The sequence below is a fragment of the Polyodon spathula genome, chromosome 11 (assembly GCF_017654505.1).
Source record: "Polyodon spathula isolate WHYD16114869_AA chromosome 11, ASM1765450v1, whole genome shotgun sequence".
Lineage (NCBI taxonomy): Eukaryota > Metazoa > Chordata > Actinopteri > Acipenseriformes > Polyodontidae > Polyodon > Polyodon spathula.
In genome coordinates this window covers 41,675,004-41,702,189 of record NC_054544.1, presented here as the reverse complement: position 1 = coordinate 41,702,189, position 27,186 = coordinate 41,675,004, and the positions used below count along the sequence as shown (strand labels likewise).

Sequence of the window (27,186 nt, the reverse complement as noted above, 5' to 3'; positions counted from 1 at the left end):
GAATAATAATAACATTGGAATTACTGTTAGTTATTTGTTGTATGCAATGATTTGAGTTGATATGTTATTTTATGGAGGTTTTGAGCAAATATGAATTTTAAATGGTCAACATTATATTTGTTTTTTTTTCCTGAAAAAAAGTTTAATACTGTGTAACTGGCATTGCAGTTTAATTCTGTGAATAGGTGATGAAAAGAACAGCAGAAACCAGTTTTAGAGTAAAAATAAAGGTTTTATTTACTCCAGAAATGAACAATAACACATGTGCGCTCTCACCTTTTAAAGCAGGGGCAGTGAACATTTAAAACAAAATAAACACAGTAGCTTTTAAAACTGTATACACACACACACACACACACACACACACACACACATCAGTGTTAACAAAAGCAACAGTAAGAACTAAATGCAAAATGCTGCACAACAAACTTTGATCGTTTATGTGATAAACAGTAAGAGGAGAATTGGTACATAATTCCTGCATAACAAAATCTGTAATAATGCTTGAATTGTTTATATGGCAATACATGGCCAAAACGATCAGAAGCGGCTATTCTGTCTCCCATGCTTAACCTTTTGATTGTAGGTTTACCATATAACTATATTCCATCAACTACCATTTTTCTCACCACCCTGTACTTGCCAACATATGTTAGTTTGCTATAAAACTAGTAGTAGAATAACTGAGCTGTACTGACACCTTGTCCAAAGTCAGTTTAAATCTCGTGCTTATATGATTGTATTGGAGGTATACCTTTCTTGTCAACTTAATTTTTTCACTAGACTTAGAAATAGTAAATAAAAATATAGTGCGAGTCAATGAGAAGTCCTCAGAAACACTATAAACAAACGTGTATAACATTGATTAAATATGCTCCCCCCCAAAAAACAAAAAAACAAAAATGGACTGTTTCAGCAACGTGTCAGAACAGATGGCTTTGAAAAGTCTTGCATCAGCAGAGGAAATTGCACATGAGGGCAAGAGGGTCAAAACCATAAGCAGGGGTGTTACTTCGTCCATCTCCACAAAGTCGGATAGAGCCGGAAAACCGATCACATGTTAAAAACTAAGTTAAACAGATTTATAATAATAATAATAATAATAATAATGCAGCGCTTCCTCATTATTTCACAATTTGGTTAGTTTACAGTTAGGTCATGTGAACAGTTTTTTGTTCTGTACTTTACTGTATAAAGTTCCCTTCGTACATTTTTCACTGTTTTCAATATTTAATTTTTTAATTCAGATAGAGAAATAAAGGTGGAGCTGTACTCTGATTGCTGGACATTTCATTTAGACGGTTTTCAATTCCTGGGGTGTGAGTGACGTCTTTCTTTATTCCTAGAAAATGTATAATAATATGGGGAACCATAGCACTTGTGAGATGGCCTTCTCACTAAAATTTTTTGCATATTTTTAAGAGTAGATGATTATCTATTCAGGGATCCTGAGATATTTAATAAGTAAGGGGTATCTTGGCAGGGCAGCTTATATAAAAAAGTAACAATTATTTGTATATCATTCCATATATTTCACAAGACTCAGGAGCAAAAAAATCTATATACTCCAGTACAAGCAACATGACTTCTTAATGTTATTGTAAAGTTGACTAGTATTTGTAAGGGTAATTGGGAAACAAATAATAACCCCATAAAGTTTACTTCTGCTTGTATTCAAACACAATATCCTCCTTCTGACTTCATATAGAAACAGCTGTGACTCATTTAGACCGCAGTGGAGATAAAAATATACTTCAAGAGATTGCATCTGTCAAGTCAAACAGCAATTCATAAATATGTTGTAATACTGAAATAAGTTGTTAGTTAATAAGTAGAACCAACAGAGAATGATACATAATAGGATATTAAAAAGTTGACATAAGACACCTAAATAGCAGTGTGTTCAAAGATGAAAATGCTGAAGACCTGAATGCCAGTTTGTGGTGTTAATGAGATTATTAAAAAAAATTAAAAACTGGCAGATAAATGTTCTTTTACCTAAATGCTGATGTTGTTTGAAAGAACACTGAGAAAAAATACGTAGGTACGTATCTCTCACTTCACCCGTATCTCTCACTTCAACCGTATCTCTCACTTCAACTGTATCCCTCACTTCACCCATATCTTTCACTTTGCGCGTCTCTCACTTCACCCATATCCCTTACTTCACCCGTATCTCTCACTTCACCCGTATCTCTCTCTTCACCCTTATCCCTCACTTCACCCATATCTCTCACTTTGCACGTATCTCTCACTTCACCCGTATCTCTCTCTTCACCCTTATCTCTCACTTCACCCGTATCCCTCACTTCACCCGTATCTCTCACTTCATCCGTATCTCTCTCTTCACTCTTATCCTTCACTTCACCCGTATCCCTCACTTCACCCGTATCTCTCTCTTCACTCTTATCCCTCACTTCACCCGTATCCCTCACTTCACCCGTATCTCTCACTTCGCATGTATCTCTCACTTCACCCGTATCTCTCACTTCACCCGTATCTCTCTCTTCACCCGTATCTCTCACTTCACCCGTATCCCTCACTTCACCCGTATCTCTCTCTTCACTCTTATCCCTCATTTCACCCGTATCCCTCACTTCACCCGTATCTCTCTCTTCACTCATCCCTCATTTCACCCGTATCCCTCACTTCACCCGTATCTCTCTCTTCACTCTTATCCCTCACTTCACCCGTATCCCTCACTTCATCCGTATCTCTCACTTCGCATGCATCTCTCACTTCACCCGTATCTCTCACTTTGCACGTATCTCTCTCTTCACCCGTATCTATCACTTCACCTGTATCTCTCACTTTACCCTGATCTCTCACTTCACACATTTCTGTACATAGTTGGAGAACCGCTCTAATTTCACTGGAGACTACCACACGTTATTGACCATGTCCACGTCCACGTCCACGTCCACGTCCACATCAGGCAACTTCATCCAATTGCTCCATTTTGTCACAAACTGCTGCTGTTTCCTCAGAGTTTTTATGTAGTGATGTAATGATTATCAATTAAGCTTCTTTGCATTCTCACATGGATGAGGTCATTTGCAACAGAACACTAATTGTTGCCAGATGCTCAGATAATTAAGTGTTTTGCCAGATTATCAATTAGCATTTAAAATAGATTGTTTGAAAAGACAATAGTACTTAAAAACTTGAGTATGTAATTGTATGTAAACATGATAAAAAAAATATGTCTTAAGGTCAGAAGGTCAGAATTGTGTCAAATGTCAAAATGTGTCAAAGCAATTGTAAAAAACTGTAAAATGATTGAACATGTTATTGAGAACATGATCCTGGGGATGTAGGAGGTGTCTGCCTGTCTAATTGCGATGAATTGGTAGTAACTTTATTTAGGTTTTTGGGAAAATCACAATCTGGGGATATAGGGAGGTGCTTGAATATTTGTTCATCCATCCGTCTGTTTGTAACACATTTTTGCATTAATCTGGAGAATTACTTTGCAAATAATGATTTCACATTTCATTACTAATTCTTATTGTATACTATTCTGTAATACTGCTGATGTGTGATGTAATGGTGTGACAGAAAGCGAATGAATCAACAATCTCCCTCCAACCTGTGAGAGCACACTAAAACAGTGTGCCTCGTACTGGATGGTTTGACAGTTCATTCCAGGGTCAGTCGGAAGTGGACCATTGTGTCTGTTTGTCCTGAGCGCCGCATCACCATTGCATGTGCGCACTGCAAACCACTTTGCCACACATGCTCATCACCTTTTTTCTTCATACTAATGACTAATTTTGAACTTACAGCTGTGGTGGGAGATGTATGTTACTGACATACTTGTCATTATTAGCAAGAATATTCTTCAGGCTGGCTCATTAGAGCATTCACAATGCAGTTTGTCCCAGCACAGCAATCTGTAACAGAAACCAGTGTCCAGTACGTTAAAATGGAGGACATCAAACTGTCAACAGACACTAGAATACAAGTGAAGAAATTTGATGGCAAAAATCACCCAGTGGGTGTCTGTACTATATTAGTAAACAAACAGGGAGTGCAATGAACTTAGTGTAATAAACTATGAGGGCCCAAAACAGATGCTTTATAGCCAATAGATGGCAGTAATGCCAATACCTTACATTTTCTACCCTTCCTAAATTTCTGCACAGGGTATATTCTAGCAGTAACAGTAACAGTTTCCAAAGTGAAATGATTCCAATTTTCCAAAGAAGTTAATTTCAAGTGAGAGGAAGCCTCACATGGGATGGATGCGTCACACTGTTTTGTACAGTAAGGGGGCGCCTGTGGGAAGCTGGACTTCAGAGGGTAAAGCTGAAGGACGAGAACAGGATGAAATTGGATCCCTCCATGAGAACTGCTGTGCAAACAGGAATTGGAGGAAGTGATTATCAGAATACTGCTTGTGTTTGTCTAATGAAACTGAGTAACAGCGAGTACCACAACATTTTGGCTCAATTCAGTAGAAGGCCAGGATAGCAGTTCTAGCATGTTAATAATTACTATGTCATATGTACAGCGTTACTGTAATCTGATTACATTTTTCAATAACTGTAATGGTTATTTTTCAGACAGGTAGCAGAATGTGGTAACGAATTACATTTTATATGAAAAAATAACACTTACTTTCCGTTACATTTAAAGAAAACGGCTATGGCTAATGCATAACCTGGAAATTGGAAAGCGCTTCAACAGTGCATGGTAAACCCTGCATGTCACATGAGCACGCTTTTCATATAATCTTGCTAGAAAATGGCATTGAAGTAACTTTTCACTGTTACAGATTATTTTTTAAAAGTTCCTCAACACTGGGTACCTTGTAATGTTCACAGTTAACAGTGTTTCAAAAGGGAAATACACAGGCATTGGGTTTTACTTCCTCATTCCAGAGTTACGCACACTGTGGTACAGTTAAAGAACAGGTGGATCAAACACTTGAGCGATGACGAAAGTCCAAGCTGTCAAACTCTACTTGATTTCTAAATACAAGAGACAGCAGGAGATGGGTGGAGCTAAGGAACTCGAGGACTAATAGTTCCCAAAGTGATGAGATAGATTCCACAGCGATAGAAAAGGAACCTGCAGAAGACTGCTTACCAAACCATCACCATACTTCACCAGCTTTCTTAGCTTGGACATACTGTGGGCATCTGTTTGAGAAGCAGTTATTTTGTATATTGTCGTACACTTTTTCTAAGCACGGAAACACAGTTTAACGTAACATTTTGATATTGATTTATTTTCTTTAAACCAGGTATGTATATTATTATTATTATTATTATTATTATTATTATTATTATTATTATTATTATTAATATTATATTGTGAACATTTATTTACCTGTGGACTGCAGGGTTCATCAGTCTTATAACATTCTTCTTTAATTGAGCAAAAAATATATCATTGAAAATGTGCTGCTGTTGCATTATGACCTGTTTAAAATGCATTACCTCCTTACTTTTTTAGTTTGTTTGGTGTTAAAGTATAGAGGTTCTGAAGCATAAAACTGTTCTACATTGCTGCTAAACTTGCCATCATTAATATTAAACTGTAATCAAGTACTTAAAATAGACTTTAAAAGTATTTTGAAATACCTAATACATGAAAGCTTTGTTAATAGAGTCCTCCTGTATATCTGAAGCACAAGTCCTGTGTACATTAAGTGTGCAAGGAGGTACTTTTACAGTGTGGTTAAAATCCTCATGCTCTCTAGTTCTATATATTATGTGTCAGGTGCTTTGCAGGCCCTGGGCTTGAACAGAAAGAGTAATTCCATGTCAGACAATGTGACATTTGTTAACCCAAACTGTACTGTATACTGTTATCACATTATAGCAGAATTAGGAAACCAAAAATAAAAGGCAGAGCCATTCCTGTTGGCATGTAATACAATTTATAATTTGTATTGTTTAGAACAGTGATCATGCTAAGTAATAAATAGTCAAGTCTTTCCTCCAATATAAATAGTTCCTCTAGTATAAATATATAACATGGTATTTTACAGTTTGCAGTTTACCATGGCATATATTGTAGAAGCTTTCATTTGGGAATCCTCATTAGTTGTTCTTGTTATTTTGTTTTTACAGACTGTGCTTGAGGAGATCATTCATAACTGAAATACTCAATCACAGGCTCTAAAATGTAACTTTTAGGGAACTAGGCAAAGAAGATAAGCATTTCAGTTAGTTCTTTCAATAGTATATTCAATGCTGAAATCAATTATATATACTGTTGCAAAAGAATTCACCTGAACTGAAATATAGCTTTTCCTTTTAACACTAAACTATGCTATTTTTTTCCAGTTCAAATATTGTAATTGCTTGATCTACTTGAGCTTAAATGACACAGTTAAAATAAATAAATCATTTGCAATTTTTTAAATTTATCAAATGTGCTATTTTTATATCTCATAATGACTGGTTCCAAAGAAGAAAAAAAAGAACCAGCTTCCATTTAAGCAAAGATTGACCAATGATATGTCAGATCTTACAGGAAAGAAACACAAACAATTACTACATACTGAACCATCCAAAAAAAGCAAATACACAAGCTGATTCCTTGCTCTGCTTTTTTCACCAATAAACTGTAAAAGGAACTGTCTTAAAAACTAATCTTGCATTGCTGTTTGTAACCCCCCCAATAGCATATTTGCCATTTGTAATTTGTAATTGCAAAATGTCCTACACATTATTTTTTTTAATATTTTGTATTTTTTGCATTGCCATGGTAGTTTAAGGCTTTATGTGAGTTCAATATGATTTTCTGATGCTTCTGCTTAGATCACTATTCACTAAAGACTCCTTGTGACTTATGATCTGGACATGAGGTTCAGCGCACAGTGCAATCAATGAGACTTGAGCAGTCTGTTTGATTGCTTAATCCTGAATTAAATCAAAATTCACAGTGCCACCATTGCCATACTTATTAATGGCTGGTTTAATCAAGGCCTTAGATTAAACAATGCTTTGAAGTATAAAAATGACATTCCTAACCCTCTCACCAACTGTTGAGAAAAGTAATAAATCAACAGTCCTGAACAAACCATTCCTTCACGTGGTAGAACAGATCTTTATTGTAGACTTTGTGTTTCATGCTTAGGTGTGGCCCTCAACAGTCAGCATGTGTACGGGAAGGTGTGCTCGCTGCCTTGGGATCTCTCTCCTCCCTTTGGTTTTGGCGTGCGTCCTAGCCAACGCTTTCCTTCTCTTCCCAAACTTCGAGTACCGCTACCTCATAGAGGGGAACGTCAGCATGCATGCTTGGGTTATGAGTGGACTGTGGGGTGGGGGATTCATGGTAAGAAAAATACCCAAATTACATTATAATATATTAAGCTGTTTCATTAGCCAAGATAATACTAATAATCCCATGCATTTTATCTGTCATGCACTTCCATACACAATGTCATTTGGCAATTTTGAAAGAAACATATTTTATAACAAATAGGAAGCTTCATCTAAGGAAACACAATTTTACCATACTAAGCTACAGGACAGTCTTGCATTTCTTACTTTCATTTCTGTTACCTCTGATCCTTGGTCACTTTTCTCCACTCCTTCAGTGTGATTTGTCTGCCATTAACTGACCAGCTGCTTCCCCTTATTAACTGATAAACTTTGCAGCTATATATATGTCTTGCAAAAGTATCCAGACCCTCTGACAGTTTTCACATTTTGTTGCTTTAAAAAGAAAGAAGTAAATAGACAATGAATATGAATAAAAATGGAAAAGTCATGATTGCATAAGTATTCAAACCTTTTGCTGTGGCAAACCTAAATTAATTCAGGTGCACAAATTGACCTTAATAAGCCACACAGTTAGTTGAATGGCCTCTGTTTGTGTGCAATAAAAATAAAATGTGAATAAAAACACCTGTCTCTGTGAGGTACTTGGTCAGGTAGTGAATTTTAAGCAAAGACTCAACCATGAAGACCAAAGTGCTTTCAAAGCAAGTCAGAGATAAAGTCATTGAAAAGCACAGATCACCAAAAGGGTACAAAAAAAATATCAAAGTCTCTGAATATCACTGTGAGCTCAGTCTACTCAATCATCAAGAAATGGAAGGAGCATTGTACCACCCAGAAACTGCCTAGATCAGGCTGTCCCTCCAAACTGACCAGCCGGGCAAGGAGGAAACTGGTGAGGGCTGCCACTGTGAGGCCAATGACAACTTTGAAAGAGCTACAGAGTTCAGTGGCGGAGAAGGGAGAAAATGTGCATCAGTCAAAAATATCCACAACACTTCACAAAAGTAGCCTGTATGGCAGGGTGGCAAGAAGGGAACTTTTTGGTCTAAATGCCAATCGTTACGTTTGGCACAGACCCAACACAGCACATCTCCCAGTCAACACCATCCCTACAGTCAAGCATGGTGGTGGCAGCATCATGCTATGGGGATGCTTCTCCTCAGCAGGGACTAGAAAGCTTGTTAAGATTGAAGAACACATGGATGGAGCAAAGAACAAGCAAATACTAGAGGAAAATCTGTTTCAGTCTGCTAAAGACTTAAAACTGGGGCAAAAATTCACCTCTCAGCAGGACAATGATCCAAAGCCCAAGGCCAAAGCTACACTGGAGTGGCTTAAGAATACGAAATGGAATGTCCTTGAGTGGCCCAGTCAAAATCCTGACTTGAATCCTATTGAGAATCTATGGAAAGACTTGAAAACTGCTGTCCATAAGCGATCCCCAAACAACTTGAGAGAGCTTGAACAAATCTGTCAAAAAGAATGGGGAAAATTGCACCAAGCCGGTGTGCAAAGTTGGTAGAGACTTACCCAAAAAGACTTGCGGCTGTAATTGCTGCCAAAGGTGCTTCAACCAAATATTGAGTTGACGGGTCTGAATACTTATGCACTCAACATATTTCAGTTTATTTCTCTTTAGTATATATAGGTAGTATAGTAACTGGTTGAAAATGTTGTTGTGTTGTTTTTTTTTATTGAGTATGGATATTTAGGTCTCTCATTGTATTAGTGCTTGCACTATTGAGGTGTATCGGTGCTGGCTTTCCAGGCATAAAGTGATTAAACTAAAGTAAATCTGTGTACTACACCTTGAAACAGTGGATAATTCTCTGTTGTCTCCTTTACAAGATTAACTTCTGACCAACCTAGTTTCTATCTGTCCAGACCACTCCTCAAAGGGTACAGGACTGACAGTGAATTCCCACTTGGTACATATAATACAGTACCAAACATTGCAATAGTGACCTCTAGTGGATTTCTTTTAAATAAATGAATGAATCCTTATTTGAATGTATATTAAGCACGTCTTTTTGTTTTTTAGGTTTTTATTGGTGCCAAATCGTTTATGTCCGCCAGTTCCAAAATGGGTTGCTGTGGATTCAGGACTAAAGTAAAAATTGATAATTCTTAATTAATAACGTTGGCCTTTTTGTTAAGTTTTACAATAAAATACAATTATTTACAACTGTATTTAGTTAGAAAAACATTACACAAACATTCAGCTAATGCCTTTGTGCACTGTTTAAATATGGTTTTGCATATACTTCCTTTGTTTTGCCTTCAAGTGCAACTGACATTCTGTTTGTTTTTGTCATCTCTTGTTGATATTTGCTTGGTACTATGCCTCTCTGTGCCTCAGGGTATTGTTACTACTTGCAGGTTATACTGTGCAAAAAAAAGAGATTATTATTAATAATTTATCACATTATTTTCTCTAAAGTGACTTACAGAGACTAGGGGGTGAACTATGCATCACAACTGCTGCTGCAGAGTCACTTGCAATAGGACTTTGTTTATTTTACATCTCTTCTGAAGGACAGAGCACAAGGAGGTTAAGTGACTTGCTCAGGGTTACACACAGTGAGTCAGTGGTTGAACGGGTATTGAACTGGGAACCACCTGGTAACAAGGCCCTATCTTTAACCACTGGACCCCCGAGCCTACTTGAAAATATTTAAGTACATTGTAACTATGCATAATAACATTGATATTACTATTGTGTAAATTCATACAGTAGTAATTACAGACACAATGTAAAGTGTTACTATTTAGTGTCACTTGCTTGCTCCCCCAGATGCTGTGCTCCATTCTGTATTCTGCTGTGGCACTGACTGGCTCCACCCTGTGCTTCATGATCTGCTGCAACGGGCTGGTAAAGGGGCCTCTCTGCTCGTACAAAGTGACCTTCAGCAACAGAAGCCAAGGACTGGAGTGGGGCTACCCTCTCGAGCAGTTCAGCACAAGGTACTGATCTTATAAACACCACCCACAAAGATGAATCATTGTTGTGGTGCAACCAAAATTTCTTATTCCTAATGCCCAGAAAATGAAATGGTCAAAGTTAGTCAGTATGAACTACACTGTTAAAACTGTTGGGTAATATGTTTTTTTTCTGCATTGACATGAATAAGTAATATATTTACTTTAATAGAGATATTTTAGCAATAGGCTTAATAACCACCTAACTACGACAAACAGGGAAGCCATTTTCGCATCCTGAGGGTGACCCTTATAAATGTTTCCCCATTATAAAAACACAGCTGAGTGTAATAAAGCATACTGGAAGCATGGTCAGCATTGGAAAGCCCAGAGAAGTATGACAAAATATATTAACAAGCACATAGAAACCTTTGTAAAATATGGTATATATATATATATATATATATATATATATATATATTCATATGAGCTTAACATGCAGCCTACAGCACTCAGTATTCCCAGGTGGTCTCCCATCCAAGTACTAACCAAGCCTAACATTGCTTTGCTTAAGCATTGCATGGTAAGTTTGATTTGAAGAGCTTTTTGCCGTCAGAGACATTGCCCAGGGGTCACTACAAGGAAGTAGCTCTTCTTGACACCCTGTAAAATATGGTAAATGCATAGCAAAAGCATGGTGAAAAAAATGTGAAATTACTGTGCAAATTTACTGCGGTAAACTTTTATAACAATCTGAAAAAGATCAGGAGTTGAGCATCCCCATTTGCCCGAGACCAGTGCTGGCCAGTCTGTGTGCTAAGTGTATCCCTTGTGGTTCCTTTGTCTAGGGAGGTGAGCTATCTCTACAACCGCACCCTGTGGTTCACGGTCTGCGTGGAGCCTCACAACGTGGTGCTCTGGAACGTGGTTCTCTTCTGCATCCTCCTGGGGCTCAGTGGAGCCGAGGCCCTTCTCTGTGTCGTTCAGATTCTCAACGGACTTGCTGGCTGTGTATTTGGTCCTGGTGTAAGAAACAACAAGGTAGGTTCCCTTCAGTGTTCTAGACAATGGGGCTACACTGAAGGGCAATGGGAAGCATACAAGCAGAAGCTATAGGTAGAATGGAGCTACAGGGGTATCAATGTGGTGAATGAGTGGGTAACACTTCACATTAAGTGTATCTAGTTGCTATGTATTTACATAGTAGTTACTTAGTAAATACATGTGCACTACACATGATTACAATGCTATTATGCATAGTATACATTATGTGTACATTTTTTTGCATGATATAATGCTAACCTTAAACATTTTCTGATACAATTGTGTACTTACATGTCGTGCAAAGAGATTTACACATGAAGAGCACACTGTTTATTTGTTGTAAAACCATCATGTTGCTGTAGCTGAAAATGCTGTGGTGTGCTAAGGTTTATTTCCTGATAAATTAAACTCAACATTGTTATAGAAATCAGCAGCTTTAAAATTGGAAACATTATTTGCCTCTGACAAACCATAATAATTGTTCATAATAGTTTATATATGCATTTACCTATTCATTAATCTTATAGTACCATCCTGTTTTAAAATGCAGGATACTTCATTACCTTCAATACTCAATCACAATATAAATTCTGAGGTAAAACTAAGACATGCCGCCTTGCTTAGCAGATTCAGGGCTGTTTCATTTAGGGTTACATTACATTGTAATTGTTATACAAAGGAATACATTCATGGAGTACTGACTTTATTGCACTCACAACTATGGACGCTCTGTCTATGGAGTCCTGCAGGAATTGTTGATGTATGATGTATGTATATATATATATATATATATATATATATATATATATATATATATATATATATATATATATATATATATATATATATACATTTAGATCAGAACACTTATTCCTGCAGGATACCTGCACAATTCCTGCAAATTGAGTGTAGTTATTCAGATTTAAACCTAGTTAATCACAGAGAATCCAATTTAAACATGATGGTTTCCATTTTTTTGTGGTGGACATTCGTCCCTGGCTGAGCTATCACATTGCTGACTACTTCATGGAGTTGTACTGAGATGTGAAATGGACACATACAGGTTATAACTTCTATACACAGCCTATACATATCACCAGCTACAATCTGTTGGGATATTTTTGTGTATCCTTTGTTTTAAAGGAGTCATGTTATATAAAATTCATATTTTGCTTGTCTTTAGTTATTGTAAAGTGCTACAATTTGGAACTCAAATGTTTTTGGAAATTGAGACATAATGACAATGCACAGACATTAGTTCACTAATAAGAATTAGTATTGATTTATTTGTACAGATAATGAAATACACCATTCATGTGTTTTTTTACATTGATATTTATTAATCTTTAAATAACCCAATACTCAATGGCCAAAATGCCTGTACATTACTTTTCAATCTATTTTTTAAATAAACATTTAAAAAAAAAAAAAAAAAAAAAGCTTCTGGGTTGTTTTGCATGTTCGTTTCAATGTTATATTGTGCCAATACCTGCATGAAAAAGTAAATGATCTGTATTCCTGTATTTTAGGTTGGACCGGTTTGAAGCAAGAAACCTCAAGCAAGAGAATGTGGTAACCTGCAGATTAAGTTTGAGTTTTTCATAACAATAACAGAAGCTGTAAACTGCAAAGCTTCAGTCTGGAGTACTATATGGAACTATGGCTTCGGTCACAACATGCTGTAATTGGAAAACATTTTCCAGAGTTCCCTGCTGTAAGGGGGAGAAAAAGGCTGAGATGTCTTAGAACAAAAACTTATGAACAAGAGGCCATTCAGCCCATCTAAGATCATCTGGTTCCTAGTAGTTGACTGATCTCAGATCTTTGTCAAGTCTGGTCTTAAAGGATCCAAGTGATTCTGCTTCAACAACATGACCTAATGGGTAACCCATTCCATTCCCTTCCATTCTCTGTGTGAAGAAGTGCCCCTTCCCTCTGTCCTAAGTCTATCTTCAATTAATTTTCAGCTGTGCCCTTTAGTTCTGGTTTCTGTACTGTGCTTTAAGTATTGGTTAAGATTAACCCTCATTGGAAAGCAGACTTTCCTGGTAATCTGGGGTCCAAGCGGACCCCAGCAATAAAACAACATATATATAACTAACAACTGGAGTAAATGAATGAATGAATGAATGAAAATGTGTATATGAACACTTTGTTTTGCTTTTCCTTTACTTCTAGCCATCGATTGGTATAATGTGTTTTTTATGCTGTGCAAAATGGATAAGACGCCCAATGCACACAGCTGTCTCCTAGCAAGTGAAGGCACCACTATTCTGAATACTGTAGTTCTAGGAAAGGAACATAACATCTGGGCATCCCTGGAAAGCGCCAAGCCTCCTCTTGCATTTGGTATATTGACTGAGTTCCCAGATCTTTCTCTTTTTGAGTTGCAGGCACTTGAACACGCCTACCGATTTGCCACTCGTCACAGCAATGGAGCACTGAATGAGGTGGTGGTAGAAAGTACCTATATAGGCATGCCTGACATCAATAGAAAGCACAAAGCCTGCTCTTTTTAATGACATTGAAAACACAATGCTATCTGTTGAAGCGACCGAGTAATAGGAAACATACGAAATTTAGAAGCTGACTCATGTCACATGACTCAAGCCTTAGTTCCGGTTTGCTGTAGTATCGCTTAGGAACATGTGTTCAGGACATACAATACATGATTGGAAAGCTCCAAATCTGTACATTAAAAGAAGTCTCAGAAGTTCTAGCTATTATGGTGCCTGAGATATTCACGTGAGACACTATGCTGATATAGCAGTTACAGTATATACTATGCTGATGTGCTATACCCAAACCTAAAACAATTTGGGAAATTCAGCCAGGCTACCTGGACTACAATTATCCTTTGCATAGTGTAACAGGATGAGTGCCTGACAACCCTTACAAAAAAATCCTGCAGGATTCCTACAGGAATTGATGGTGTCCTGCAGGAATTATATTTGAGTCCTGCAGGAATTGTTGATGTATGATGTATGTATACATATTCATACAGAACACCTATTCCTGCAGGACACCTGCACAATTCCTGCAGGAATAAGTGTTCTGTATATATTAACTGAATATATTTTGATTTAGATCTACATACTCAGTTTTTACAATCTGGCGTAATTAGGAGTTCAAATTGAGTATAGTTATTCAGATTTGAACCTAGTTAATCACAGAGAATCCAATTTAAACAAGATGGTTTCCATTTTTTTGTGGTGGAAATTCGTCCCTGGCTGAGTTATCACATTGCTGACTACTTCATGGAGTTGTACTGAGATGTGAAATGGACACATACAGGTTATAACTTCTATACACAGCCTGTACATATCACCAGCTACAATCTGTTGGGATACTTTTGTGTATCCTTTGTTTTAATTTGGAGTCATGTTATATAAAATTCATATTTTGTTTGTCTTTAGTTATTGTAAAGTGCTACAATTTGGAACTCAAATGTTTTTGGAGATTAAGACATAATGACAATGCACAGACGTTAGTTCACTAATAAGCAATAGTATTGATTTATTTGTACAGATAATGAAATACACCATTCATGTGTTTTTTTACATTGATATTTATTAATCTTTAAATAACCCAATACTCAATGGCCAAAATGCCTGTACATTACTTTTGAATCTATTTTTTAAATAAACATTAAAAAATAAATAAATAAATAGAGCTTCTGGGCTGTTTTGCATGTTCGTTTCAATGACAGGTCAGGGCTGAAACAGAGCAGAGGTACAGAACAGGGGGATTGGTATTGACCCTGCAACACACTTTGAGAAAGACTCAACAAACAGTTATGCCATCATACAATAATTTCAAGGTTTAGTGCAGAAGTGCATTGCCATTGTTGATACTCAGTTGGAAAAGTGAAAGAAGGGCAGATATTTGAAATCAACACATTAATAAATAGATGTGTTTTCATTTATTTAATACCTGCCTACAAATTATTCTTTAAAGTAATATGACCATCAGCACACCCCTATAAATGAAAGTCGAGTTTACTGAGACTGTGCTGTAGTCTTTTTGTATTTACTCTGTATCAATTCACTATATAAAAACACATGTAATAATACACTGCAAATGAAATAGCGTTCTTTCAAACTGTTCAGTAGCACGTTGGCCCACACATATTATAGTCGTTCATTCTTCATTTAAATGTAAAATTTCAAGTTGACACCGCTTGCTCTACAACACATGCTGGGGTCTATTTGATTGATATAAACTGTTATATACAAAAATGTTAACACAGTGGGGTTTTTTTCTGCTAATGGCTCATGCCATTGGAGCTGCCTTTGTGTTTCCAATTCCCTCGGTGAAGAGCCATGAGCATTGAAAGTCCTTTGTTGGATACAGCACACACAAGCTGGACACACCTACCCCTGATGCAGTCTCCGATCAGTGTTAGTGAGGTCAGTGACTGGGCGCCAGGAGCGGCCGTGGTTGGTGCTGGAGATGGAGCTGAGTGATGTTCTTCCCTGTGATGAGCTGGAACAACGGGATGTTTCCCAGCACCGCAATGAAGAACCGAAAGACAGTGCCGGTGAACTCGTCAAAAACTGGGAAAGGGTTCATCGACCTGTGAGTCTTCAGGTAAGATGGAGACATGGCTCTCATGTTCTCCCACTGACAAGAAAAGGTAAACCATTGGGCAGTGTTCTTCACTAATTTTCAAGTGGGGGCCACTTTCACCGATAAGACATCAGTGTGAGGGCCTCCATTCCACCTTTATCAAATTTGTGTATGGTTGGGAGCGCACGTCAAGGGCCGCACTAAAGTCCACTGGGGGTCGCCAGTGGCCCACGGGCCTTTCAATGAAGATCACTGCCTTAGGGGGCTGTATAGAGGGTCTTCTCGAGTAAAATAAACACAGCCAATGGAAACCTGAAATGTATAGTAATTTTGCATTTGGCTCGAGCACAATGTCTCGAAAAAAATTAGAACACACATGGAAACTTCCCCTATAAAAAAATACCTATAGTCAATCAGTGGATGTGATCAGTTCCACTCCCCTGACACCTGCCCAGGTGCACTGATTAACCCCCTTCCCGCGCATTGACAGGGGTCAGCTCGACGCTGGTGCAAATTATTTAGATACTCCAGTGCTGTAACTGGTCTCTGCAACCAGGAGTATGCACGTCTGAATGCTGGCGATTCGCGTGCACAGCCGCACAGTTCTGCAGCAACACATAACACAGAGAGACAAAGGATGTGCCGTTAGACCGTTGTTACGATATTATATTTGTCAATAAAATCTGATCCCCTGAAAAAAAAAAAAAAAGTTTTTGTCAATTTACAAAACATCTATATTGGTTCTATAATAATCAGTTGTGATAATAAATTACGATTTTGGAACACTGCAGCTTTAAGGCTACAAGCGCTGTTTCGGACGTCATCAATCTGCGCTGCCTGAAACCCTGCAAAAGCTTTAGAAACTTCAAGGAGAACATGTGCTAACGGTAGGAATACAGAGTACTAACAATCCCTTCATGGTTTATTTTCAGATACTTGTACTATTAACAGAAAGCAGTTATTTTATTTCCTGTTTGTGCAATGAACAGCTATTGAATGAATTCTGGGTCAATGAACAGCACCACCCATAATATTGATTAGTATTATAACTAGAGTAACTCAACGGCAGCCTATTGTCATGTACTGTTATATATTGTGTGTGGTTAAAGAAACATTATAGTTGAATTATACAGTTTGGATTATTTTACGAGTTAACACGCCGGAGATACCAACACTCAATCATTTGGAGTGTAACTTGTTATTTATTATTATTATTATTATTATTATTATTATTATTATTAAGGCCCAAATTTGACCGTGCTGTTCAATACGCGTTAAAAAACGTTAACACAACACAACTGTAGGTAAACAACAAGGTGAGTAATCTCAATTAAGACCCTTTGCTTCTCTGATCAACGTGTGAACTTGGGATGGGCCGCCTTTCTCAAAAGTCTTTCAGGGTCATACTCGTGATTTAATTATTTTTTGCTTGTTCGAAAAATCGTGTGAATGTACTGCAGCTCCCCGTGAATTCGTTTTTACAGACTTCGGTATGTTTGTATGGTCGAGTCAAGGTAATATTACTACAGAATGAACGCCAGTTATAAGAGGCCATTCCTCGCCGTCCCTGCAGATGTACAGTTTACAGTGACCAGCATTTTGATCTTTGGAACTTTATACTGCATGCCCATAGGTTATTGTATAGAAATTTGTAGAGATGCCAAGAGTTGACAATCCTGCCTCATAGAGTGAGATTTCCATGCCAAAGAGTGAGACGTTCCAGCAGGTGTGCTATGTCGTTGCTTAAGGCAGGGTCTCTCATCCCAACGGGCCAGGTGTTTAATCTAGCTGTAATTTATTTTAATGTGTGCACTGCGTAATATAAAACACATAAATGCCCCAATTCATAAAATGCAAACCAGTGTAGATTTTTATATAAACACTTGTTGGTTGGATCAAAAACCTGGATAGTTGGAGATCCTTGAGGTCCGGAGTTGATCACCCCTGTTTGAAGACACACAGTCAGTGGACAGAATAAGACAAATACTCAAGAATAAACAGTTTTGGTATAAATCAAGCAAACAAGAAAAGTGTTTTGTTTATTTTATGTATCACTTTTTCATAGTGATCATCCATTCAAAACACTTGAAAGTACAAAGTCAAATTATTTGGCATATTACGTTTACAAGTAAAAAGATAGAATGCCCAGACACTTACGAAGCACCATATTTTTTATTTAGCTTAAAAATACCATGCCATCAGGTAAAATCAATGTTTCGATCTACAAAAAGGTCTTCATCAGGATAGGAGGTAATGTTGCAGCAAGTTTGTCTTAAAAATACCATTAATTGGTGTCCATTAGATACAGGTGAACATTTACAATTTACAGAAAAGGTTTAATATCAAATTCCTCATTAAGACCTCTTGGGGACATTGTAAACAGTAAATCCAAAAAGTTTCTCTTCACAGTAACATCCTATTTAAATCTCCCTCCTCCTTGGAACCTAGAGATGTTCAATACCTGTATGTATCTGAATGTACCAACAAATCTCAAATTACGAGGAGGCTCTTTGAAGACCTTATGAAGCAAATAATCTGAATCAGTAATGTACCAGTGTTTCTTAATGATATCCCTAAAGTGATGACTTGAATTTGAGTACTTTGTTAAATATTGTACAGATTGTTTTTTTTTTTATATTAGACTTTCTGATTGTGTGATGGAACAAAATCTTTTGGCAGCCCTACCTATCCAGTCCTCTGCAAAACCCCTCTCTTTAAATCTGTCTTGTAAGATATCCACCTGTGGTGAATATCTCATCAGAACTACAGATCCTGCGTAATCAAGAATTTCGTTCAGTGAGTTTGCGATAGAGGTCTGTGCTGAACCTATTATTATCGTTGAAACTGGTCAAATGCTAATGTAAAATTCAAATGTCCATTAACACTATTTAAATATGAATGAAAATATACTAATTGTGGCTGAGTACAAATAAAAAATATGTCATCGATGTGACGACACCAAAGTCTTATGTAATGAGAAAAAGGATTACACACAGGATCCTAAACATAAAGGTCTTCAGATAGTCCCATGTATAAATTTGCATAAATTGAGTGCCATAGTGCTGCCCATAGCTGTTCCCTTAATTTGCAAATAATAATCATTATTAAATAAAAAATAATTATAATCCAAAACTAATTCCGTAAATTCTTGACTACATTCAGTAGTAGGTAAATTGGTTTTGAGTTTTTTCTTAGAAAATGGCCAATTGCTTCTATGCCCCCTTGTTTTGGTATATTGGTGTATAAGCTCACCACATTGAGCCTCACTAATAAGCAATCAGCTTCAATGTCATGTACAGCACAAGTGCTACAAATAAGCAGTCTGATTTTAAAATAAATAAATAAACCATAACCAAACCCATAAATTAAATGAATGTATAAATACATGAATTTGAAACTAACAAACCATAGATAAAGGACTCAGACTCCACATATGTTAAGTTTCTGTCATTTTCACATGATGTAGAAGAACTGAAAATGTTTAAGCATTTTGATTATACATTTGTGGCATCATTGGAAAGAGTAGGCATGGGGTTTCCAAGCTTGTGCACTGTATATGTGGTAAGGAGACTGCAGGCTTGCTGTAACTTTGGAGCGGGCCTATAGTCTCCTTGGTTACCAAAGCCCCATGCCTGCTCATTCCAATGATTGTATTGCTGTCTCTTGCATTTATTTTACTCACAATGAGTGAGATAAGTTTAGGAATGCGTGAGAGTGTGAGAGAGCATGTTAGTGCGTTAGTCTCACGCTGCGTGCATGAGACTTGAAATGTCGGCATTTGTTACAAAAAGTTATTCCACACACTGTGAAGTAAGCAGATATAGTATAGTCAAAACCAGCTTTATCAAAGGACCGCTAATTAATCTCATGAGCTTTATTAAATCCAAGGGACACTTCAGTTTGAAACCAGGAGTTCACCTACAATATACCCAGGAAAAATAAGCATTAAAATGTACAGCTGCTGCAGTTCTATTAAAATGTATAGTGTTTTACACTTGAATTTTATGTTGAAAAAACGAAACTAAAACAAGTTACAACATACAAAGTTACAGGTGGAGATGTGCCAGTACACATCAGTAATTCTCAGCAAGGTCTGAGATCAGTTCTTAAAATGGGGGCTAGGTAGCACAGAGGGTTAATACACATCTGGAGACCTGGCTTAATGTCAATGAGTGTGGTACTCGACTTAGCCCCTATTGAACATAAGACCACATTACAACCCCACCACATCATTTTACACAAGGGTTAGGCTCTGCTTGAAAGGGGGTGTTGAGGTCATCATTGAGGCACACTTACTTACCTACAAGGGACTTTTATGAAGGTGCTAACCAGCAACACTGATGATTAGGCAGTGCTTTCAATTCACAGAAATCACCTGATCTGTTTGTTGTTTTGTAGACCAGTGATCCTGGGAGCATGGCGTGGAAGTGGTGCGATGGGCACTCCTTGCCGGTGCTTTGTGTGGGTGCTGGCGCTGATGGACTTTTGGCTTCAGGAGCAGAAAGTGGAGAGCTGACAGTGTGGAGTGATGAAGGGACTCCCATTGGCCAGCTAAAACTGGAGGGAGGTGATGATGTAACCTGCGCCAACTTCTCTCCATCTTCCCCGAACAAAGTGTACGTCTCTCACGGGGAAGCAATCAGCATCTTGGATGTCAGGGCTTTGAAGGAACCTGTGAACCTTTTCCGCGTCAGCGAGGATGAGATTAACTGCCTGTCTGTGAATGAAACTGACAGCCTGCTTGCAGCTGCAGATGACTCTGGGTCAATAAAGATTCTGGACCTAAGCAGTGGGAAGGTCGCCCGTTCACTGCGCAAACACACAAACATTTGCTCATCTGTGGCATTCCGCCCCCAGCGACCTCAGTGTCTGGTTTCATGTGGGCTGGATATGCAGGTAAATGGGTTTCCACTGCGGTTAATGTAGTCATATATTGGAGATGAAGGTGAGGGCCAAACATACTAACTTAAATTAGTATAAGATTACAGTTTTTAAATGGTTCAACATGGTACAATTTCAAAATGGCCATGTTTTGCTAACCCAGAATACAGTGATTTTTGTTTACCCTAGGTTAAATTTTAAAGCTTTTTGAGACATAGCACACTGACCATATGTATGTTCTGGTGAGCACTTGCTGTATGCTGAAGCAAGATCAAATAATGTGAAAGCCTCATATCTCAGACATTTTTTTAACATTGACATTTTACTTCATGTTTACAATAATATGCCGTACATTATACTTGGGGATGTTTTGCTTTTGTTCTCTTTAGCTTTTAGATTTATTTAATTATTTATTTAATGAAAAGTACCAAACAGACACCACTGGAAACATGACACTAATGTAGCTCAGCCCTCTTTTTGCCAAATAAGGGTTTATGAAAACCAGGAGCTTGACTGATACTCAAATTAACTCCTATATTAGACTGATTAGATGCAGGAACAGTGGAACCATTTTTACACATTGTATTGCATAAAACTACTTTGTAATATAAACACAATTATTGGATAGGGATGAAAAGGGGATCTGTTGTCTTTTACATATTTGCATTTTAGAAACACATTTTTTTTTTTTTTTTTTTTTTTTTTTTTTTTGCTTTTTATTAAAATGTCCTGTGTATATGACGCAAAATTCTTTGTAAACGCGACTTTTGGAAATGGCGCCCTACAAAAATTCTAACAAAATCAGCATTTGTGCATTTTAACTACCCCTGAGTAAAAATTAAGAAAAACAACTACCAAGATCATTCTGAAAGTTGTATCTTTGGTTAGAAATATTAAGCATCCCAGCAACGTCAGTCCTAGTTTTTTACTCTGACTGGTTATGGATTTAATTTAACAACTATTTTTGGATTTTGCTTTGACCCCCATCTGGTACAAATCAACATGAATAAGGTGAAAATGTGATATATTTTGTAATTATTATATGCATAAACTGATGTAATCAATGTAATATGCATAGTGGTTTTTAAAGCATTATTTGCAATGTTACACAGTAATCCACAGCTGCACATGTATTACTGTGTTTTTTTGTTACCCTTTCATAACTTCGATGAATCGATGCATCAGCTTTTTTGGAGAACGATATATCTATAGTGAAAAATTAGGCATCGCCCCAGCCTTAATGGTTAAAGGCTGTTTGAAGATACAAAAAATGAACATTGTCCTTTCTATGGTTACATAACCTTTGTACAGTAATGTGGCCTTATAATCTGTTCTCATTACTTGTCTATTGAATTATAAAGTGTCTGTGCTTCATGAAATATGTTGTCTTGGTGCAGGTGATGCTCTGGAACCTGCAGAAAGCCCGTCCTCTCTGGGTTCTAAACCTCCAGGAGCTGGGTGAGGAGGAGGAGGAGCAGCAGCAGCAGAGTGCAGGCCAGCTTTTCAACCCTCCTCTCGCGCATGCCATAACCGTGGCGACCTGCGGCAACACCTTCGCCTGTGGTTCCGAAGACGGGAACATCCACGTGTTCAAAGTGGCGGGAACAAGGTTTGAGAGACAGGTGGGGTTCAAGGCTCACAGCCAGGGGGTATCGCAGGTCCACTTTGTCAACTTTCTGTCCCATCCCCACTGGCTGGTGTCTGGAGGGAATGATGGGAAGGTCTTACTGTGGGATGCCAGCGCAGGAAGCGCGACGGTGAGCAAAGGACAGGCCAAAGGAGGCCACAGGAGAAAGGCAAAGTCTGTAAAAGGCCAGAGTGCCAGCAAGGAAGGTGCTGACCACAACACAGAACTAGAAGTCAAAGCTTTTTCACCAAAGCTGAGTATTAACCACGAGGAGAAAGTGAACTGGATTTGTCCAGCACAGCTGAAGGGGGAGAGTTGGATTATAGTTGCAGATCAAAGTAGCTCGTTGTCTGTTTATCCTATAACAGGCCTGTAGGATCGAAACATTTCTCCCCATTGCTCCTTCAACATGAACCTTGATGTGCTATAGGGCCTCATATGGTCTGCTAAACAACGTTGATGGACAAAAACTAGTTAAAGTAGTCCCATAAACCTTATATTTTCATGATATAAATGTAAGCAAGTCAAAAACCATTTGGAAATCAGCTCAGTGAATTTCGTAGTGGACTAGATGTGTGAAACAAGTATTTTGATATTCTGATAATTAATTGAAGTAATTTTGAAGCCAAAATGAGTTTGAGTTTAACAGCGGGGACATTTTCAGTGTTTTATTGTGTATTGCAATCCCATAATTGAAATAAACACAATTGCATTGCTTTTTACAATCTGTGGTAAAAGTACAGTATTTTTTTTCCTGTTGGTGGAACTTTAATGCATGCGTCCCTTTCAGTACTGTAACTGTTGATGTAGAATGAGTTGCATTGTATTTTGTTTTGCTTTTTTTCAAAGTTTTTGTAAAACAATGTACTGAGAGCTTGTTTGTGTAACACTTGCACTTGAACAAGTGCATACTGTGGATATGGGCAGTGGTGATCTACAGTATGTTTGAAGTTACAGCTGTGGCGAGATATGTATCTCACTGATGCTTGTTTCTATGGCACTGGGGAAAATGTCTGCTAGTCAAATGGTTAAGCATAACAAGTTTGGACTGATAAAGTGGGGCTAGTGTTTGAACACACTGCAGTCACATAGCCCAGGTCTGCAACTGAAATGCAGGAATTATTTTTCTGCACCAACACTTAGAGCTGTCAGCCCAGGGTCAAGGTCAGCCTCAGTGATTTATATCAAGCAGGGTTCATGTCGGGGCTTGACAACCTTGAAAAAGTTCAGGATTTTTGTAAAATAACCTCACCACTGCAACCTACTTACCGATTTGGAGGACTAAAGATCAACAGGAACCTTTCTTTAACCACTGTCTCTTCTCCTGGTGCAGCCTGGGAAGTCTCGGCCTGGTCTTATCGTGTGTCTGACCAGTAGGGGTTACTGAAAAAATCAACAAAAGTTCCTGATGAAAAGCCTTTGTGATATTGCTTTCTGTCGCCGTTCATCTGCTTTTATGCCACATATAACAATGACAGGGTTAGCAATGGTGTTTTCAACTCTATGTGGTTGTAGCTTGGGACACTAAATAGCTAAGCAAGCTGGTCAAATAGGGTTGGGATTTCACCCTCTGCAAATATGGATTCGTAATTGCTGTAAAATGTGTGAATTAAGATGTCACCTCATTGTGACTCCAAATACTTCCCAATAATGACATGCCTTTGTCACACAACTGATACTTTTATGTCTGCTGAAGGCTCTAGACTTCCATGCGTACTGCAATAACATTGTTTGTGAATAGTGCCGAGAAAGATTATCTCATCATTCAAGATCATGGTTCCACTTGTGCCAACATTTCATTGTAGTGAGCTTTAGCTAAAAATATAAGAAGCTCCCACAGCAAAATGTTTGAATTTATTGGAGTTTTACAACAAAAAGAACAGTACACCTTAAATAAGACATTAGACGCTGCAAGAATATAATAGGAATTTCTGTTTTAACAGTGTAAGTCATGAAATTATTCTCAGTTCAGTGCTGTTGTTTGTCTGGTGTTGAGTTTTGACAAATTGCTTGACCTATATTTCAGAATAGGTCTACAATTTTTTTTTTTTTAATTGTTAGAAAATTATTATAATGTTATGGTCATGCGTAACAAAATAAGTGTCAAACTGTTAACACCAGCTTGCTTGGAGAAGGTCTTAAGTGTCCCCGTTTGTAGTCATTGAAGTGCTGGATTTTCATGACCTGTGTTCACATCTCCTGTACTAACTGCAGCCCAAAGGCATGCTATGAGGAGTTCAGAGTCAGTTTTGTGTGATACAGGAACAATGTTGAATGTGTATGTTTAGCAAAGTTTTCAACAGTGTTTTTGTTTTTCTGTGGGGTAAAAAGAACAAACAATAATTGGATATTCTCAACTGTACTGTACACTAATAAATAATAAAGGAACTCTCAAAATGGTCTGGAGATGAAGTCCTGCACTCTGGGTAGTACAGTCATAGCAGTGAATGGCATGGCTCAGCATGGTATTCTGGATTGAGATCATAATACCTTGTGTGCAGCAGGGTTCCAGTGAAAGTACATGGCCCTGGCAAATATTGTGCATGGACTAAAAAGCTTACGTGAAATAAGATAATAAATTGTTAAACCAGAAATGTAAAATAGCTGATTCTAATATCTAAAAAAATAAATAGGAAGGGTGATGCTCAGGAAACATTCTCATGCCATACATTTTGGAATTAATTCATCATCATTACAACTGGGTAAACACACACTTGTCTCTTTTTTTATTGTTCATTCAGATGATGCAACTGATCACACTTTTTTTTTTTCACTGGATTTTGATTAATGACCATTTAAGAGGGGGAGTTTTGTCCTTACTCTAGCTACTTCCAACTGGAACACTCACATGCAAGGCATTATGGGCAACTGCAAGAAGTTGGTTGTTCTTGTGCTGATGCCTTTCAGCAGATGTAACTGTATGTGCTTCATGATTGCTGTTGTCACTATCTGACCCAGAATAGAGAAATTGGCTGTTTGAAAATGTATCTATAATAAGATTAAATGATCTGCCCTATAAAGACGTTAAAACTAAATATGTTTTTACAGTATGTGCAGGACAATTTTGAGTTTCCAATACTACTTCAGGGATCCAGCCATTCCAAGTGTAACTTGATCCTCCTTACAGGCTAGATCTTGATCCATCAACCTGTCCAGAACCGAATACAAAGAAAGGATTGCAGGACTATTGCACTTACAGTAAACCTACTGAAGCACCCTGGTAAATGAACTGTTATTGACATGTTACCTGTCCTTTATACTTTTGACTGTGACTGTCACTTGGCCTGGAACCTCTGCTAGTATTAGATTTGATAGTATTCATAACAAGTGAATACCAATTAATATTCGGACTACAAAAACTGTATGTTTTTATTTTTAACTACAACGGACCCCAGTGTACATGTCGGACTGTAAGCAGTTATTCTCTGCATGGTGAGTATCTTGCTGGTGGTAAAGTGAGCTAGATTGTAATGCATTTTTGGACATTTGGTTGGTTGGGTGCCTTGGTAGATGGCAGACAGCTAGGGTATAAAGAGTGGAAATAGCATTGGTTTTGTATTAGCGTGCTGTATCACCAGTGGACTCATTACTAAGCCTTGGTTATTACCTCCAGGTTTGTACCATGAAATCACATCTCCATACACTAACTTGGACAAGGAAGCAAAACTTATGCAAACAATGCTATCTTTTGCTCCAAAATCTGGCATTGGCACTGGAAAATTAAGTTTTGTGTTGAAATCTCTGAAAGCCACAGTCAGTTGAGTAATTCTATTTTACCTTACTGTGTAATGTTTATTGTCAATAGAAAATGTTTAATTAAAAAAAAAAAAAAAAAAAGGTCACTTATGAAATCTTGGGATTTTTTTCATAACAGAGCTCTTTTGTGCAGACCCCCCCCCCCCCTGTCTCGTGGGGGGCTTTGACAGGTACTTTCCCTAGGGTATGCTTCTGGGAAGGAAAGGGCCTGGCAGCTCTCTGTGCAAATCAGAAAATATTTCAAAAGGTCACAGGGTTTTTCTCCTTGTCTAGTACAGACTGTCTCTTTCTTAACCAAAGTAAAAACATAAATATACAGACTCCCGTCATCTTTAACAGACTTTGTATTTCATTGCACGCAAGCTGACCTGCATGGAATTTTTTTCTTCGTTTTTTCGATTGATTGCTTGTCATTAACAGGTTTATGGTTTTTTTTTTTTTTTTTTTTTTTTTTTTTGGGGGGGGGGGGGGGGGGGGGGGGGTGTTTGCGAAGAAGTTCTCAAGCGGTACTTAGGGGGGTAACTGCAGTGCCTTCACGTCATGACACCTGAATCCTGACCTGAGCACCCCCTTCTTATGCTTAACCATTCAGACTTGGTGTAGACTAACAATTGTGCCCAATTGTGTGGTAGAATGAACATTCAGATGAGTTATTCTTCCTTTTTGTGTAGGTACTGTACTTTCTAAACCCTGATATTCAGTGAAGTTATGGCTATAAGCACCAATCGCTTTTACTCATAGGAGTTTCTCCTCACAATAGCTTTTTGCTTGAATGTTTTTTTAAAACCGGTTTGCACTATTTCAGTTCATAATATCTTACAAACAATTTGAGGTCCATATTTTCCATGTTCGGGCAAAATTTAACACTACCATTTACTTTGATATGTAATCTTAGGTGGCTTGACTTTGAGGTCATCTGACTTGTTTTCGTTTTTATTATTAGTAGTCGTAGTCAAATTAACTAGAGCTTCCTTCATGTTAAGATTTTTTTTTTCAGCTTTTAGCGTGGCCATGCAAACAATTGTCAGTAAATGAGATTTATGTTTTAGACCATTAGGGCACAGTAACGTAAGATGAAGGGATACAGGGCAGATCATTAATTATCACAGGTCCCGTCTCCGAAGGGGTAGACTGTTATCTGTGAAGCAT

At 37.8% G+C, this 27,186-nt stretch overlaps 2 protein-coding genes across 2 annotated transcripts; both read left to right on the top strand.

Annotated features, from left to right (window-relative positions):
• The first annotated feature begins 5,074 nt into the window (after window positions 1-5,074).
• Window positions 5,075-13,317, top strand: LOC121323649 (transmembrane 4 L6 family member 5-like). The gene is made up of 6 exons (XM_041264826.1): window positions 5,075-5,248; window positions 7,093-7,290; window positions 9,283-9,351; window positions 10,036-10,205; window positions 11,009-11,201; window positions 12,734-13,317. The coding sequence occupies exons 2-6, from the start codon at window positions 7,114-7,116 to the stop codon at window positions 12,746-12,748; spliced, it is 624 nt and encodes a 207-aa protein (XP_041120760.1). The 5' UTR covers window positions 5,075-5,248; window positions 7,093-7,113; the 3' UTR covers window positions 12,749-13,317.
• Window positions 13,318-16,584: 3,267 nt separating this feature from the next.
• Window positions 16,585-26,382, top strand: LOC121323611 (WD repeat-containing protein 53-like). The gene is made up of 3 exons (XM_041264760.1): window positions 16,585-16,660; window positions 20,172-20,669; window positions 22,052-26,382. Exons 2-3 carry the CDS (start codon window positions 20,190-20,192, stop codon window positions 22,655-22,657), a joined length of 1,086 nt encoding a protein of 361 aa, XP_041120694.1. The 5' UTR covers window positions 16,585-16,660; window positions 20,172-20,189; the 3' UTR covers window positions 22,658-26,382.
• Window positions 26,383-27,186: the final 804 nt, after the last annotated feature.